The sequence below is a fragment of the Micromys minutus genome (assembly GCF_963924665.1).
Source record: "Micromys minutus genome assembly, chromosome: 4".
Classification (NCBI taxonomy): domain Eukaryota; kingdom Metazoa; phylum Chordata; class Mammalia; order Rodentia; family Muridae; genus Micromys; species Micromys minutus.
Genome location: NC_137973.1, coordinates 42,744,575 through 42,760,239, shown reverse-complemented (window position 1 = coordinate 42,760,239; position 15,665 = coordinate 42,744,575). Strand labels below are relative to the sequence as shown.

Genomic DNA, 15,665 nt, shown 5'->3' with positions numbered 1-15,665 from the left:
AGGTACTTTCTTCAGTGGGATAGCAACTGATTAAGTTGCCCATATCTGCTCCTGTAAATGACCCCGCGCCTTTGCTTATGTAAGCAACCCTAATTAAACTTAAATAGCTGTGTCCCCACTCTTCATAACAGCAGGCATTAATTATAATGATTTCTCTGTATTTTAAAGTGTTTATAATGTATTGTGATCAAGTCCACTTACTATAACCCTCTTTTGCCCCCTCCCCCTTATTTTGACCTATTTTCCACATCAGTCCTTGTACTTCCACGTTTTATGCATGTGGCTTAGGTTTAATTACAGATGCTTACCCATGAGCATGGATGAGGAAGGGAGATTATACATTCAAGGTTATCCTTGGATGTAAGAATTTCATCCATCTTTATTAGTTTTCCCATTGCTGTGATCAAAAGCTCTGACACAAGCATCTTAAGGGAAGAGGGGCTTATTTGAGCTCACAGTTCATGGGATTGCCCAGCAAGACAGGAAGTCATGAAGCAAGAACTTGAAACAACTAGTCACGTTATACCATCTATCCAAAAGTAGAGCGATCGAGGAACAGTAGTGCTCGACTTGCTTTCTCAGTCCAGGACACCAGCTCATAGAGTAGGGCTGCGCACAGTTAAGGTGGGTCTTCCTACCTCTGCTAATCTAATTTCAAGGTAGGCTGAAGGACTGTTTGTCAAGTAGACAGTATTAGCTGCCACACTATTCATCCAAACATAGTCAAGTTGATTATCCTGTCCTTTGTCATCTTTGAAACATTAGGATAGGTAGTTGAACCTGGCATATCAGGACTTGGAGACAAGATTCTAGCCCCAAAACTCCAGCAGCACATAGTTAACATTTTGAAGATCTGTTTTATGTGAATGAATGTTTTGCCTGTGTGCATGCATGTGCGTCACATGTGTGCCTATTAGCTTTCCCTGGAACCAGATTTATGGCTGAAAGAAAACAGCCCCTGTAGGCCTATAGGCAGTGGCACTATTAGGAGGTATGACTTTGTTGGAATGAGTGTGACTATTGGAGAAGTTATGTCACTAGTGGGTGGGCTTTGAGGTCTTAGAAGTTCAAGCCAGGCCTAGTGGCCAAGGCTTCCTTTCTGCTGCTGTCTATCTGATACAGAACTATTTATTTAATACAGTTCCTCCTACTACACCATGTCTGCCTGCATGCTACCACCATGAAGATAATGAGTTAAATCTCTGAACCTGTAAGCCAAACCCAATTAAATGTTTTTCTTTATAAGAATTGATGTGGTCATGGTTTCTCTTCACATAAATAATTCCCTAAGACACTACATGAGTGCTGGAAATAGTGATCTGCAAGAGCAACAAGTGCTCTTAACCACAGAGTCAGATCTCCACCTCCAGTAATATATATTTGTTTTTTTTTAATGGGAAATAAAGAGTTTTATTGGAGAGCTTGTGAAGAATATTGGCGTCTTATAAAAACCTTCTTAGCAAAATTTAATTTCCTCTATTAATTCTTCTCCATTCTTTCTCTAGATATCGATGGATGGTTACATAGTTGTATGTTTATCTTTCTAGAGAAAATAAGGCCATGATGGATAAACTTGAGTTCCTGGGAAGGATTTGGAAATCAGAAGTCCCAGGGACAGCACAAGCGAGAAGTTCTCCAGCATCACGTTGTGGTACAGGAGCTTCTGAGCGTCATCAAGGAGACCCCACTCCTCCGCAGTGAAACGCAGGCACACATCCTCCAGGCTCACATAGCTCTCACCTTGGTTCACAGGTGCCTCCGCCATGGAGGTCAGTGCATCGGCTCAACCTCAGCTGGGAGGTCACCTGTGTCGGGTCACACGACCACACGCTGCAGAAGCCACCCACCAACAGACCTTAGCCCCCACTTCCAGAACCCAGCCAAAGCCCTCGTTTTAACGGACATTCTGTCAGTAATATATATTTGAACGTGGGGCTGCTGAGTGGTATTTTTTTAATTTTTTTCTCTATTTTGTAACCGGGTCTTATTATGTAGCCCACCCAGCTCCCGACGGCCCTCCTCAGACTCCCAGGTTAGGAATGCAGGCAGGTGTCATTACAGCAGGTGCCACCACAGCTCCTGCTTTCACTTGGTAGGAACTGCCAACATTTCAATAGATCAGTGGTTCTCAACCTTCTTAATGCTGTGACTTTTTAATATAGTTCCTCATGCAGAGATGACTTCCTGACCACAAAATATTTCATTGCTCCTTCATGACTATAATTTAGCTGTTATAAATCATAGTATCTAATACATAGGACATCTGATATTCGACTCCTGTGTTGAGAACCATCCAAGAAAAATATCCTGAATCCTCAACTGTTTGAGCATATATATATAGAGAGAGAGAGTATTTTATTGTTGCCCAGGTTGACCTCAAACCTCAAACTCTTGTATGTCTTCCAAGTCCAGCAGAAAAAATTTTCCTGCACTTCTTTGGTGAATGACTATTCAAATCCTAATCAAGGCTTTTGGCTGGTTGATTGGTTTTGAATGTTGTTACATTTTAGTAACTCTCTCTCTCTCTCTCTCTCTCTCTCCGTGTGTGTGTGTGTATTTAGGACAGAAGGGACATAACCTAGGAGGGTCTGAGATTTATTATGTAGCCCAGGCTGGACTTAAACTTGCAGCAATTCTCCTGCCTCAGCCTCCTAACTGCCATGTCCAGATAATTATATTCTTATATTTTTGGTTGTAAGCCTAGCCTTTAACGGCAGTTATCTCTCCAGCTGATAATTATATATTCTTAAAGATTTGTGAATGCTTTCTCACATTTCATAGGCTTCCTTTCACTATTAACTGTATCTTTTGGGCTTATAAGTTTTGAGAAGAGCTAAATATTTTTGAAAAAAGAAAAACAAAGAGGAGGGGGAACTTTTAGTTAGACTATGAAACTTAGATCTGGGGAGTCCGGCACCTCTTTCTAGTCAAACTCCTTCCTCACCTTCTGAGAGCAGCTGGAAGCACTTGGCGTTCCCTTTTGTGTTTAAAGTTCAGAATCTATTCAACCCTTGGGGAAGAGTGCAGAGATAGAAAATAAGTGTGCGTAACTGAATAGTTGCTAAAATAATTTCTGGTGCTAAAAGAAATGTAATCAAAGCCAGTGAGTGCCTCAGCAGTAAAGGTGCCTGGCCCCAAGCCTGACAACTTAAGTTTGGTCCCTGGGACCAACACCTTTGACCTTCATTCACATGCTACAGTGCACACAGAAACACATATACTACCAAATGTGCATGTAATACATATAAAATGCTTTAAAGAAAGATGGATTTCATATCTCATCTGAGGGTCCTGAAAGCTTTCTGCCTCACAATTTAAGTAGGATATATATATATATATATATATATATATATATATATGAACTTAGGAGAGGTATGGTGCAGATTGCTGAGAATCAAATCCAGAGACTCACACACATCAGTAAGGGCTTTACCACAGACCCTTTGTTTGTTTGTTTATATGTAAATTTTTTGGAGACAGGGTCTCAGGAACATGCCATTCAGGAATGTTACACCATGCATATCTGCTGTTGTGAAATTTAGCAGGGCTATATTGGTAAAGTGTTGGTATTTTATTATATACTAAGGTGACGACAACACATAGTGAACCACTTCAAAAAGCAAGAAGAAAAAATATACAAAGAAGTTGAAAAATCTCATAGTACCCCATACATACAATTTTTATGGGAAAGGGGGCAGTGGGAGGGAAGGGGAAAGGGAGGGAAAATGAAGAGAAAGGTAGGAAGGGAGAACTACCTGCCCTAGAAGGTCTGAGTAACGATGTACATGGAAGTCCTGGAGATGCCGCCCAAGGAAGCTCCCTGTTTCTTTCTTTTATAGTATCTTTTATGGTGAGTAATTTTGCCTTCAGACAAAGCAGCCCACAGGAACTGTGAAATCTGCTCCTGAACTGTGGAGAGCTCGGTGTAGAACTAAGGGAGGGCTGCAGCTATGGTGGTATCCCACCCAGACCTCCAGCAGCAGAGCCTGCAGAGGACAGCAGGGTGACCCAGGTGACACCTGGTCCATAATGCATCCTTGCTAAGCAACAATCTGGGCTGATGACAGCAGGGCAGAATACCTAGCCCATCAGTGAGCAAGAGAGCTGCCTTCAAATGACAACTTCTGCTCAGGATTTCCCCCGCACCTGATGCAGTCCACAGGAAAACGGGAACACCAAACTGGGTGCACACAAAGTCGAGTGGACAGAGGACTTCACTGACACTCACGCCTCATACCGTCCACACACTACGGAGAGGAAGCTGTGTATATTCTCAGAATGTTCTACTTTCCTAAAAGGAAAACACAGTCCTTTTCACTTGATTGCTCCAAACTATTTGTTGTCCAAGGCAAAGGGAACGTTTGGTCTGGGCAGTAAGAGCAGCAGCATTACATTCTTAGCTGGCTTCTCACAAAAGGAAAATGACCTTTCAAAATTCCTAAAATGATCAGGGTGGTGGTGACACACACCTTTGGTCTCAGCACTCAGGAGGCAGAGGCAGGCAAATCTGAGATTAAGGCCAGCCCGGTATACAGAGTGAGTTCCAGGATAGCCACAAGCACACAGGTAACCCGTCTTGAATGAGTAAATTAATTAATTAACCCTAAAATGGGGCCTACATTTTTAATCCCAGCACTTGAAAGGCAAAGAGGATCTCAGAGCTCCAAACTAGCCAGGGCTAAGAGTGAAACCCTACTTAAAACAAAACGACCTAAAATGTGTGAAACTGTTCATTAAACCAAACTAAGACTTAATTTCAAGATGACAGTGGCGTTTGTAGCGTTCCTTCCTGTCTGTGAATGAAAAATCTGTAGTTGGTAAACCTTCAAAAGCTTCCAAACCTTACTGATGCTGGTTAGAATGTGGGCTTCACTCAGCACACTTTACTGAGCCTGGCCTGTTTATGTGTTTTGTAGTTCTGAGGACTGAACCCAGAGCTTCTGCATGCTTAGCGTGTGCAGTCTTGGGTAAAGGCAGGGAGGGAGGGAACAAAGTGCTCTGTGTTGCCTGGGGTTCAGCAAACAGTAAGAAGCAGAGCTGGGTCCACATCCAGGAAGTCTTTCTTTCCTTGGGCCTACCCTCTCCGAGTAAACTGGAAACAGCACTGACTAGGATGCCACAGATTCAGACTGTGAGGAAGGACAGTTTAGGGTGTCAAGAGGTCTTTATTGAAATAAAAAGCACAGTTACACTTCTCCCCTCCCACTTGTGTACTTAAGAGTTAAAATGCTTGCTACATATAGTGCACAGACAGTCAATACCACTGCAGTTGAAATAAATAAAGTAGCCTATTTAATAACTTAAAGTAAAATACTGAACAATATGAAAATAAAGATACATAAAATGTTAGGCTATATAGTACTGTACAAATAAATCATTATTCCTTGTTACACAAAACTGTGCAAGAAAAATCCAAATAAGCTTCTGGAGTGCAAAGTTTCAGTTTTCCATGTTAAATTATCATGCAAACATAGCTTTTCAAGCCATGCTAGGGTCATGGCAAAGTCTTTAATATTTAAGAGGAAAATGCCAGCTGGTAAGTTAGCCTGACCACGGAATGTTGTCCCGTGTAGCTGCTGCTGCTCTGCTTCTACAGTGCTGTTTGGAAGGGTATCTTGCGCATTCAAACAACTGAAGCCAACACGTTCCCAAAGCAAAAGTTATTACCTTTTAGCCTGAAATAAATGATGTGACAAATTAGCAACCACACCCCTGGGTTAAGAAAAAGAAGCAGTTCTTCCTTCATCTGAAGACTCTGTGGTGAGCCCTACGCAAAGATGATCATGTGAAATTGGAGACTTACCAAACCCTGACCTCTAGAAGACACGCGATACAGTATGGTATTGTGACAGAAGCAAAGTCATTTCTGAAAACCTATGCTTCGTCTGGGGAGAACCTGGTTCTATTATGTATAACAGTTACTTACATTGTAATTCCATGTCAGTGTGAGTATAAAACTGTTACCTGGGTAACACCCAGGGAGTACACTTAATAATAAACCACAAACCCATCCTGTACCACGGCTTGGCGTGCACACCAACAACGTAAGAGCTCTTCTGCAGACTTTGGCAAGGAAACTACACAGCAGCATGAACACACATGGAAGACTGACACGGTGATAAGGGGCTTCCTCGGGTTAAACTCTTTCTGGAGCAGTGCACGTTCTTCAGGCCTGGAGTCCTAACAGCTCAGTAGTCTCGAGTCTCTGTGCTTTCACTGCATAGACAATGCAGGGTGGGCTCTAGCCACTATAAGTCCAGAGGGTCACAGTTCTGTCTGCAGAGGATGAAAGGAAGGAAAGATCCTGGGTGTGCCATCTGCACTGAATCACCTTGTCCTTGTGCTCCCCTACCACCATGATAGGAAGCTGCTTGGTGAGGTCCCCTAAAGTGAGAAAGAACAGACATTGCCTTATAAGGAAAAACAAGTGGATACTCAAATTATACAGATTCCTGCGACTCTGAGTGTCAGGATCTGGTAAAATACACATGCAGCAGCTGCCACAGCTGCAACTCTCCCCACCTTCTCCATGCTGCTCTACCTCAACCAAATCAAGGCCTTCCCTGGTTTTCCTTCCTTTCCCAATTTAAACTTTGATGGGTTCCCGGAGTCAGCTTGCAGATTTCTTCTGTCACCCTATTATCTTACTTCCTCTGAAATTATATATATATATATATATATATATATATATATATGTATGTATGTATGTATGTATGTATGTATGTATGTATGTATATCAATCACACATCTTGGGTGTTTATATGCCTATGATTCACATTCATATTATCTCCAAATTTAAACCTCAGGTTAGCAACCAATCATTTTTTTCTTTTTTCTTTTTTTTTTTTTTTTTTGAGACTGGGTCTCACTATGTTTTTCTGTCTGTCATGGAACTCACTTGGTAAACCAGGCTGACCCCAAACTCACTGAGATCTGCCTGCCTCTGCCTCCCGAGTGCTGGGATTAAAGGAGTGCACTACCACATCCAGCCTTTAAATAATTATTTAATACCTCACCTGATTCCTTGACAGCCATCGTAAAGTTAACTTATCTAAAACCATTTTTTTTATTTTCTTGCCGAAACTCATCCTGCCCAGCTCATGCACCTCATCTTCTAGTGGCACATCTGCTCACGGCAGAATCCGGGAGCGCCTCAATGCCTTGTTCTCTTCCTCCTTCTCACACTTACTACCCAGACACCAACCTTGTCAGGCAGTGCCTTCTCTGGGTCTGCATTTCTAATCCTGTCCTAACAGCAACAAACACGAAAGAACTCAAATTACTTTAATATAATTTAGATGATATTACTTATTGATTTAAAACCTTCCAGAGGATTCGTGTTGTAACTTTTTAAATGCAGGCAGCTCATCAAATATAACAAGACACTATTCTAGTGTGGAGACTGACAATGGGAAGTTACTCATGTCAAGGGCAGATGGAACATGGGAAGTCAGTCTTTCTTGATTTTTCTATTAACATAAAACTTAAAAAAAAAAAAAGACCCCTTTTTATACCAATACTCTCTGCCTCAGAATTAGACTGTTGTATTTTTTGAGACCAAATTTTGGGTTCAAACACCATCTTAGACAACCTGACCTAAGTATGAACTCAAGGCCAATACATACCATTAGTTTCCAAGTTACCCCCATACAAAACCGGAGCCTAGCTCCAGTTCCTAGGCTAACCCCAACAAGACCTGCCTTTCCAGACCAATCTCCCCCAGCAAACCTGCATGTAGCTCCAGGTTATTTCCCCTCCAGGTTACAAGCCTGTCCCTGCCTAATAACCACTTATTAGGAGAAAAAAAAAATCACAAGTTTACAGTTTGGCTCCAAGCACTAGCCAATTATACTAAAGGCCACAGGAGCACACCAATGAGATGCTTGCCAGGCTAGAAACACTCAACCCTCAATTGCTGCTTTCTATAAAAGCTTGCCTCAGTGAATTTTCAGGGATTTTCCTCCACCAGAAACATCTTGCGGGGCTGCTGTGAGGTAAGTCCAAGCTAGCTTGAATAAAGACCCCAGTGTGATTGCATCAGATTAGCTCCTTACTGGTCTTTGAGGATTCAAGAATTCATCCTTGGTACTACATCTCTTTGCTGGGCTAAGTTCCAACACTTCAACTTCCTGCAGCGTCGGGACCACTCAAGTCTGTCCTGCCTCAGCACCCGTATCACTGTGCTCTTCACTGAGGTCCTGTGCCTCCTCATTCAGGTCTCTGTGCAAATGCATCTCTGCAGAGAACCACACTTACCATCCTGTCTAAAACAGCCATCTCCTAACCAGTCATCACTTCCTAGCAACTACTTTATAATCACACTCCAATTTACTCCAATTTTGGAATACTCCAAATTACATCACTTGTTAGTTTATTTCACTGGCCTCTAAAATATAAGCTCCATTAAGATAGGAGTTAATTCATCTGTTCCCAGTTCCTATTTAACAAACAGTTAACAAATGGTTAAGGATAAAACTAGACATTGAAGGACTAACTATACAAATTGTACATTATTTTTAAGATGCTAAAGTGTATATAAACCCATTACTTATAACATAATATAAGTCACTGTGGTAAATCAAGCTAATAAAATGTATTTTATTAAATAAAATTTCACTCTATTTACTTAATTTACTATAAGAAATCCTAATGCAGTCTTCTCAATAAATAACTATAGAATTAAAGCTTAAAAAATGTTAATCATATCAGACTAGAAAAAAAAGACCCCAAATAGAATAGGAAATTAAAAACAAAGGGAGCCAGTCTCCATCACCTTGCAGGTCTGTCACCTTTATTTTCATATCGTAAGAGCCTGTCAGCAAATAGTGAGCTCCAGGAGAGAACCGAACAGAGCGAACGTCACTGGAATGAGGGTGGTAACTCTGGACCATTCTGCCCCCTCTTATGTCGTACAGCATGCAACTGGAGTCCTCTTGACCTGTAGCTAAGAGACGGCCACTGGGATCCACAGCCACAGATGCCACTGCACTGCCTGTAGTGGGGAATGAACATTTCAACACGAAAATTAATACACCACAGTGTAACTATTCAAGATCACTGAACCACACACTAATGATCTGATATGGCTTACTGATACTGTTGTATTGATCTGATAAAGAAAAATCAAAATTAACTAATAACCATTGTCTTTGTCAGAAGCCAAGATAAAACAAGTTCTGGAAGAAATAAAGCACTATCTCCTGTGGGTTGAAGAAACACCAACATAAAATTGTGAAACAGTGCTAGAAAAAAAAAACCCTCTTTTTCCCTCAGTGTGTTCACTACTAGGGCAAGTCCTAAAAATACCTCTATGCTCAGCTTAGAGTATCAAGCCAAGCAAACAAGAAAACTCACAAATGAGGTATACTTTAAAGCAACAGTGTAGGAAACATACTAAGGCAACATATTTATTAACAACAGAAATTAAGTTCTGAATCTTAAGGATATAGCTCTAACTTTAGCATGTATTCTCAATGAGGATATTCATAACCCCAAGTAAACAACAAAGATGGTGGTTCTTCTTCAGTCCTTCTTAGAAGAGGGAACAAAGTACTCACAGGAAGAAATATGAAGATGAAATGTGGAGCAGAGAGAAGGAAAGGCCATCCAGAGGCTGCCCCACCCATATAGCCATGTCTCCAGCCCACTCTACTCACTTCTAAACAGACCATCCAAATGAGAACCCAACCAACATTAAACTATCCCACCTAGTAAATGGACTTAATAGATATCTATAGAATACTCCAATTAACCAAAACAGCCCCCTGAACCCACACTAGATAAGTATTCTTCTAAATAAAAAACATAGCTAGATCATAAAAAGGAACTGGCACATAAGCGATCTTCAGGAAGTAGTGAGGTTAACAGGAAGAAAGAGCTACAGGCCATAACCTGGCCTTAAGGTCAGGAAGCATTAGAAAAAAAGAGATACAATATACTAAAAACAGCACAGCAGAGCTTTAAAAGAAATCCAGAGCTTTAAACCTAAAGCCAAATTTCATGAAGAGAGTCATAAGGAGCTGCAGAAATGGCTCAGAGCACATGATGCCCTTACAGAAAATGAGGGCTTGCTCTCCAGCACCTACAAGGTGGCTTCACAACCTTCTGTAACTTCAGTTCCAGAGTATTGATGATCTCCACAGACATAAAGGCAGGCAAAGCACCCATGTACATAAAATAAAAATAAATCTTTAAAAAATAATCTTAAAGATCTGATGTCCTAGGACCAGTGAGATGGTCCAAAAACGTAACGAACAGCACATGCTGCCAAGCTGATGACCTGGGGTCAATCCTCGTGATACAGACTGTAAAGACAGAATGACTCCCATAAGTTATCTATTGGCCTCCAAGTGAACACATGTCCTCACATAAATAAGGAAGTTAATTAATTAAAAATGTAAGTAGTTGACCTGGGCAGGGGATGGCTCAGCAGTTAAGGAGATTGCATCCAAGCCTGAACTCAGGCCAATCCCCAGAGTACACATGAGAAGAACGGACTCCCACAAGTTGTCTTCTAACCTCCACATACACAATGCACATTGTAGGGGGGGTACACACTCCCATGTCACTTATAATAAATAAACAAGTGAATATACATTAAAATTACCAATTTGGAACACAATATTTAATCTAATATCAGTTTACAAATGTAATATGTGAAAGAATTCTAAAAAAACAGAAACTAAGCAATAAAACAGTCATCTTTCCTCTAATGCCCACCCCACCATGCTTTCCTTTTCTTTGAAGCAGTCTCTTGTAGCCCAGGCCAACCTGGTTTATTCAATAACGAATTAAACTCAGAGCTTCAAATAAAGCAGTCCAGCAGTCTATCAGTAAGCTACATTCCAAGCCGTGCTTTTCTCTTTTACATAAAGATGGGGAGTAGGGAAGCAGACACTAAAGTCATTTACAAAGTTCCTTTCTCACTGAATTTCATTCAAATCTATGGAAAACTTACCAGTTCCATGAAATGTTGTGCCAACCACACGAACACAGCTTGGTACACGAAGATCCCAGAATCTAACCGTCTTATCCTGGGAACCAGATGCAATCATCCATCCACTCCAGGTATAAAGTGCTAAAATGTGCCCTATAAAAGACCAGTAACATGCAGTTACTGAGTTGGGAGAGGCCTTTTCACACATGTGCAAAAGTAAGTTTTTTTTTGATTGCTGGTTAACCAAATAGGCCATATCACAGAGACTGCATATACTATAAAGTAGATTTAAGAATTTTTAAAGTTATCAAAACCACTCTGAACAAATTCAATCCTTCTTTGGTGAGTCTATTAGAGGACTAAGTTCTTTCTGTATTTTAATTTATAGTAATTAGTACAGACAAGTATTTGTCACTTTAAAATGGCATCTTTTTCATGAAGAAACTAACGGCAGCTATTTTGTGAGGTTAGGTTACCAGCACTGAACGAAGTGGATCTAGAATCGGATCTGAGCTGTCACTTACCAGATTTATCCCTGTGTCTCACTTTCTTCAAATACAAACAGGGATAAAACTTTCTATATCATATAATGTCTGTGAAGGTTAAAGTAAAGGAATCCTGTGGTGAATAAATGGATCATAATGCCATTAATATTACTCTGATATCTAACACTCACAATGCAAGTTTTTGAAATAAAACTCTGTCTCAGAAAGATCCATTACGAAGAGATCGATCCCACTACTAAGACAGCACACAGCACAAACGGAGGAAAGGAAGACAGGTTATCACATACCAGTATGTCCACTCAAAGCATGAAGACCCTGTCCTCTTTGACAGTCTGTGGTGTAAATGTTACAGTCTCCCGCGCCAGCACTTATTAAAATAGCTCCACCACTTTCTGGGCCTTCCATAAATGCCAAATCTCGAATTGTCCCATCATGCATGCTAAATTCCAGATCTGGTCCTGAAACAGCAATAAGAATTAAAAAAAAAAAATGCTGCTCAACTTACTGTGATGAGAAAGCTAGACTGCCTAAGCACTGGCCAAGGATAACGGCAGTGTGAGAGCAACAAACGCACAATGACACATCCACAGGAACATAGACAATGAAACCCTTTATCTTGTATGCTAACATACGTAATTTAAAAAACTGTGCATGTAATTTATATTTAGGAATTAATATAATCAACTCATTTATTGAACAGAAAGCTTCAAGACATTAAAATACTGATTCAGTTATTACTGCCCTTAAAACAGAACTACAGAAAATTCATTGCCTCCCTGCCTTTTATTTAAACAAAAAAGGAGAGATACAGTATAGAAATATCCACTAATTCAATTACAGTAGTTAAATTTAAAAGGCTCTCTCAGTCTTCCTTTCCCTCAATCTCTCTGTCTCTCTGTGCAGACACACTCCCATGTTTACACACACTATCATTCAGCTATATCCCTAGTCCTTAAAATTTATTTTTATCTTATGTTTTTCTAAAATTCATATACCACTTGACTACCTGTAAGACTTATTTTAAAACAATGCCTCATTGGAGCAGAATAATCAGAAGGAAAATAAATTCTTTAAGAAAATGTTCTTGGGTTGCATTAGTGACGACATAGACAGGAGCAAGCGTCCATGCATACTGGCGTGTCAGCCACTGCTGCCCGGGCCTACCTGTTGCATTACAAGTCTCTGCATTGAAGGGCAGCACTTTGACGTATTTGTCGTTTGATCCTGTTGCTAGTAACTGTCCACACGGACTCCAAGCCACACAATAAATAGATCCTTTATGATGTTTGTTTCTTTTGAATCGTACCACTGGCTGCTTAGGACTATCATGAGCACTGGAAAGAAAAAGTACAAAAAGATATTTCAGTTTTCTGCTTTTGAAAATTAGCTAACATGAAATTATTGTAAAGGAAGGAGGAAAAAGAATACCCAGCAAGACTTCATTTGGGGAGAGGCTGGATTTCTTGCCTTCTGGAGATATATTCTACAAAGTCTAGCTCTGAACTCAGTAATCTTCCTGTCTCAACCTTCAGACTGCTGATATTAAATGGGGGTACTACATACCTAACTGACAGCATATAATTAGATTTCCAAAATCACAAAATAAAATATTATAAATCATATTTAAACTAAATCAGTAAAATTATAACTATTATATGAATCTACCATTTCAGATCACATAATAAATAGGGCATATGGGGTTTAAAAAAAACAAAAAAACAAAAAAACCCAAAAAACTCCGTTATTTTCTCATAAATTTTCCTCAGAGGGGAGGGGAACTAGGAAAGTTAAATAAATATTTATTAACAAATAATAAGCCTGGGTTTAAGAAAAGGTGAGATGTGGATAGGAATTAAAAGTCAAGGCCTCTTTCGAGAATTTAACAATCTAGCTGTAGGTGACGTCATGACTGCTACGTGTAGGTTATGGTGAAGTATGACGTTCTGAGCTCTAACAGAGAAGGTGAAGTCGAGAACAGCTTCAGGAAAAAGACAGAGATGTGGACGTGCTTGCTGAGAATGTGGCATGCACCCCAAGCTCAAGGACAGCCTCCAATAAAACCCTGACCTACGATTCTGCTGTCTCTTTTTCAAGTATTTCTACCTAGTAACACAGAGCTGAAGAGATGGCTCAATGGTTGGAAATATTTGCTGCTCATGTGGAGGACCTGCATTCAGTTCCCAGCACCCATGTGACTGCTAAAAACTGTCTGTGCTCCAGTTCCAGCATCTGACAACTTCTTCTGGCGTCTATGGGTACTGCATCTTGAGCTGCACTTAAAAACATGAAAGAACACCCATTCACATAAATATAAGCAAATAAATCTACTAATTAATAAAAAGAGCAACAAAAAATTTAACACTGAATTAACAGGGTCTCTATTATTCTTTTTCCAATGTTTAAATTTTTATTACATGTATATGTGTATAATCTGCATATAAGTATGGCTATGTGTATCCAGGTGCCCCTGGAAACAAGGACAGGATATTAGAACCCCTGGAACTACATGCAGTTAACAGAGGGTTGTCAATCACCTCACGTGAGTACCAGGAAATGAACACTGGTCTTCTGTTGTAAGAAAGAAATGGTACTGTTAACCTAGTCAAAAGTGTTCTCACCACTGAACTATCTCTACAGCCTCTTATCTAACTCTTTAGATGCTTTCAGGGCTGGAGAGATGGCTCAGCAGTTAAGAGCACTGACTGCTCTTCCAGAGGTCCTGAGTTCAATTCCCAGCACCCACATGGTGGCTCACAACCATCTGTAATGGGATCTGATGCCCTCTTCTGGTGTGTCTGACAACAGCTATAGTGTACTCATATACATTAAATAAATAAATCTAAAAAAAAAATGCTTTCACAGGACAAAGGTCAAAATCATTATTTAATTATCATATATATGATATATATATAAAATAAAAATACTATGAAAAACTTCATCACTTCTATTCTATTAGGATTATAAGTCTTGAAGTATACTTTAAAAATTGGCACTGTTTAAAAATCATTGTTTAATCTTTACACACCAAGAAAACTTTGACTATTTCCAGGTTACATCTTGTTTTACATGTACTTTATGCTCATTGTAACTTATAAGATTTCAATGCATACTATCAAACCTTTAAAATAAATTAAGTACTGGCAAAATTATATTCATATAGTTTTATGCCAAAATGCTTTTAAAAATCTGTACATGTATCTCTGGTTTTTTAAAAAATAAAGTTGTAAGAAAAAAAATTGGTACTGTTAACCTAGTCAAAAGCCCAGATAAGGGGAGAACATGGCCCCATGAGGGTAGGTAACCCACTATTGCTGTTTTGCTAACTTGTCACACTGTCAAACTGTCCTCTAAACATTTATGTTGATACCCATAGATCTGGGGGGTTTCAACTTTGGTGAAAGCTTTTTTTTTTTTTTTTTTTTTTGTCAGCAGCAAGTTAATACAGAGATGCATAATTCATCAAATATAAACGAGACAGCTACATCAACCAGCACGACAATGCAGAAAGGGAGGAGAGCTGTGAAATGCTGTCGTCTATATGTGACATGTCCATTGCATTCATGAACTCACAGCCGCTGTGTTACCTACACTAGACCTGCAAAAGAGCAAGCCCAGTCAGAACTGCAGCAGTGGACTAGAGAGATCGGCTTGGGACAGCCCACAGCTTGTTGAGGAGCTATTGGCAGGTGACTGCTCTTTGCAGAACAGGCAGTTCTCTGGGAGTGGGGACTGATAGGTTAACCATGCACCAGTGGATGGTTTCATACTCATGTAGATTCAGTGTGTATTCAACTTTTTAAAACATGTACCAAGGTGGGTGGTGGGATGTATATTTGGGGGAGGCCTAGGAGGAATTCAAGGGGAAAGAAGCGAATATGACCAAAATACATTATATACATGTATAAAATTCCCAAACTAAGTAGTACATTAAAAAATTTGCTTAAAAAAGCCAAGATAATAAATATGCTGCACAATTCTTTTAATAAAACTTTTAAAGCTTTATATAGCATATTTGCTTGGGCATCTTTCTTTTGGTATGAAAACTAAGTTTTTTCTACATAGGCATATACTCTCAGACTTTTTTAAAATTTGAATCAATAGTATATAAGTTACCATCTGGATAAAAAGCAACTGTTGTAACAGCCCCTGTGTCTAATATTAATAGAATTTTATTTCTCTAACCACAAAGATTTACCAAAGAGTTCATAATCTTTTTTATTTTC

General features: G+C 39.7%; 1 protein-coding gene across 2 annotated transcripts in view; it reads right to left on the bottom strand.

Annotated features, from left to right (window-relative positions):
- Positions 1 to 5,238: 5,238 nt before the first annotated feature.
- Positions 5,239 to 15,665, bottom strand: part of WDR47 (WD repeat domain 47) — a 54,284-nt gene continuing 43,857 nt past the window's right edge. For both annotated transcript variants that reach the window (XM_080915937.1, XM_080915938.1), the window contains exons 11-15: positions 12,607 to 12,776; positions 11,730 to 11,900; positions 10,958 to 11,089; positions 8,774 to 8,992; positions 5,239 to 6,384 (exon numbers count right to left, since the gene is read on the bottom strand). In XM_080915937.1, the coding sequence (XP_080772063.1) occupies positions 6,242 to 6,384; positions 8,774 to 8,992; positions 10,958 to 11,089; positions 11,730 to 11,900; positions 12,607 to 12,776 (835 nt within the window). In that variant the 3' untranslated portion in view covers positions 5,239 to 6,241. The remainder of the gene's footprint in view (positions 6,385 to 8,773; positions 8,993 to 10,957; positions 11,090 to 11,729; positions 11,901 to 12,606; positions 12,777 to 15,665) is intronic.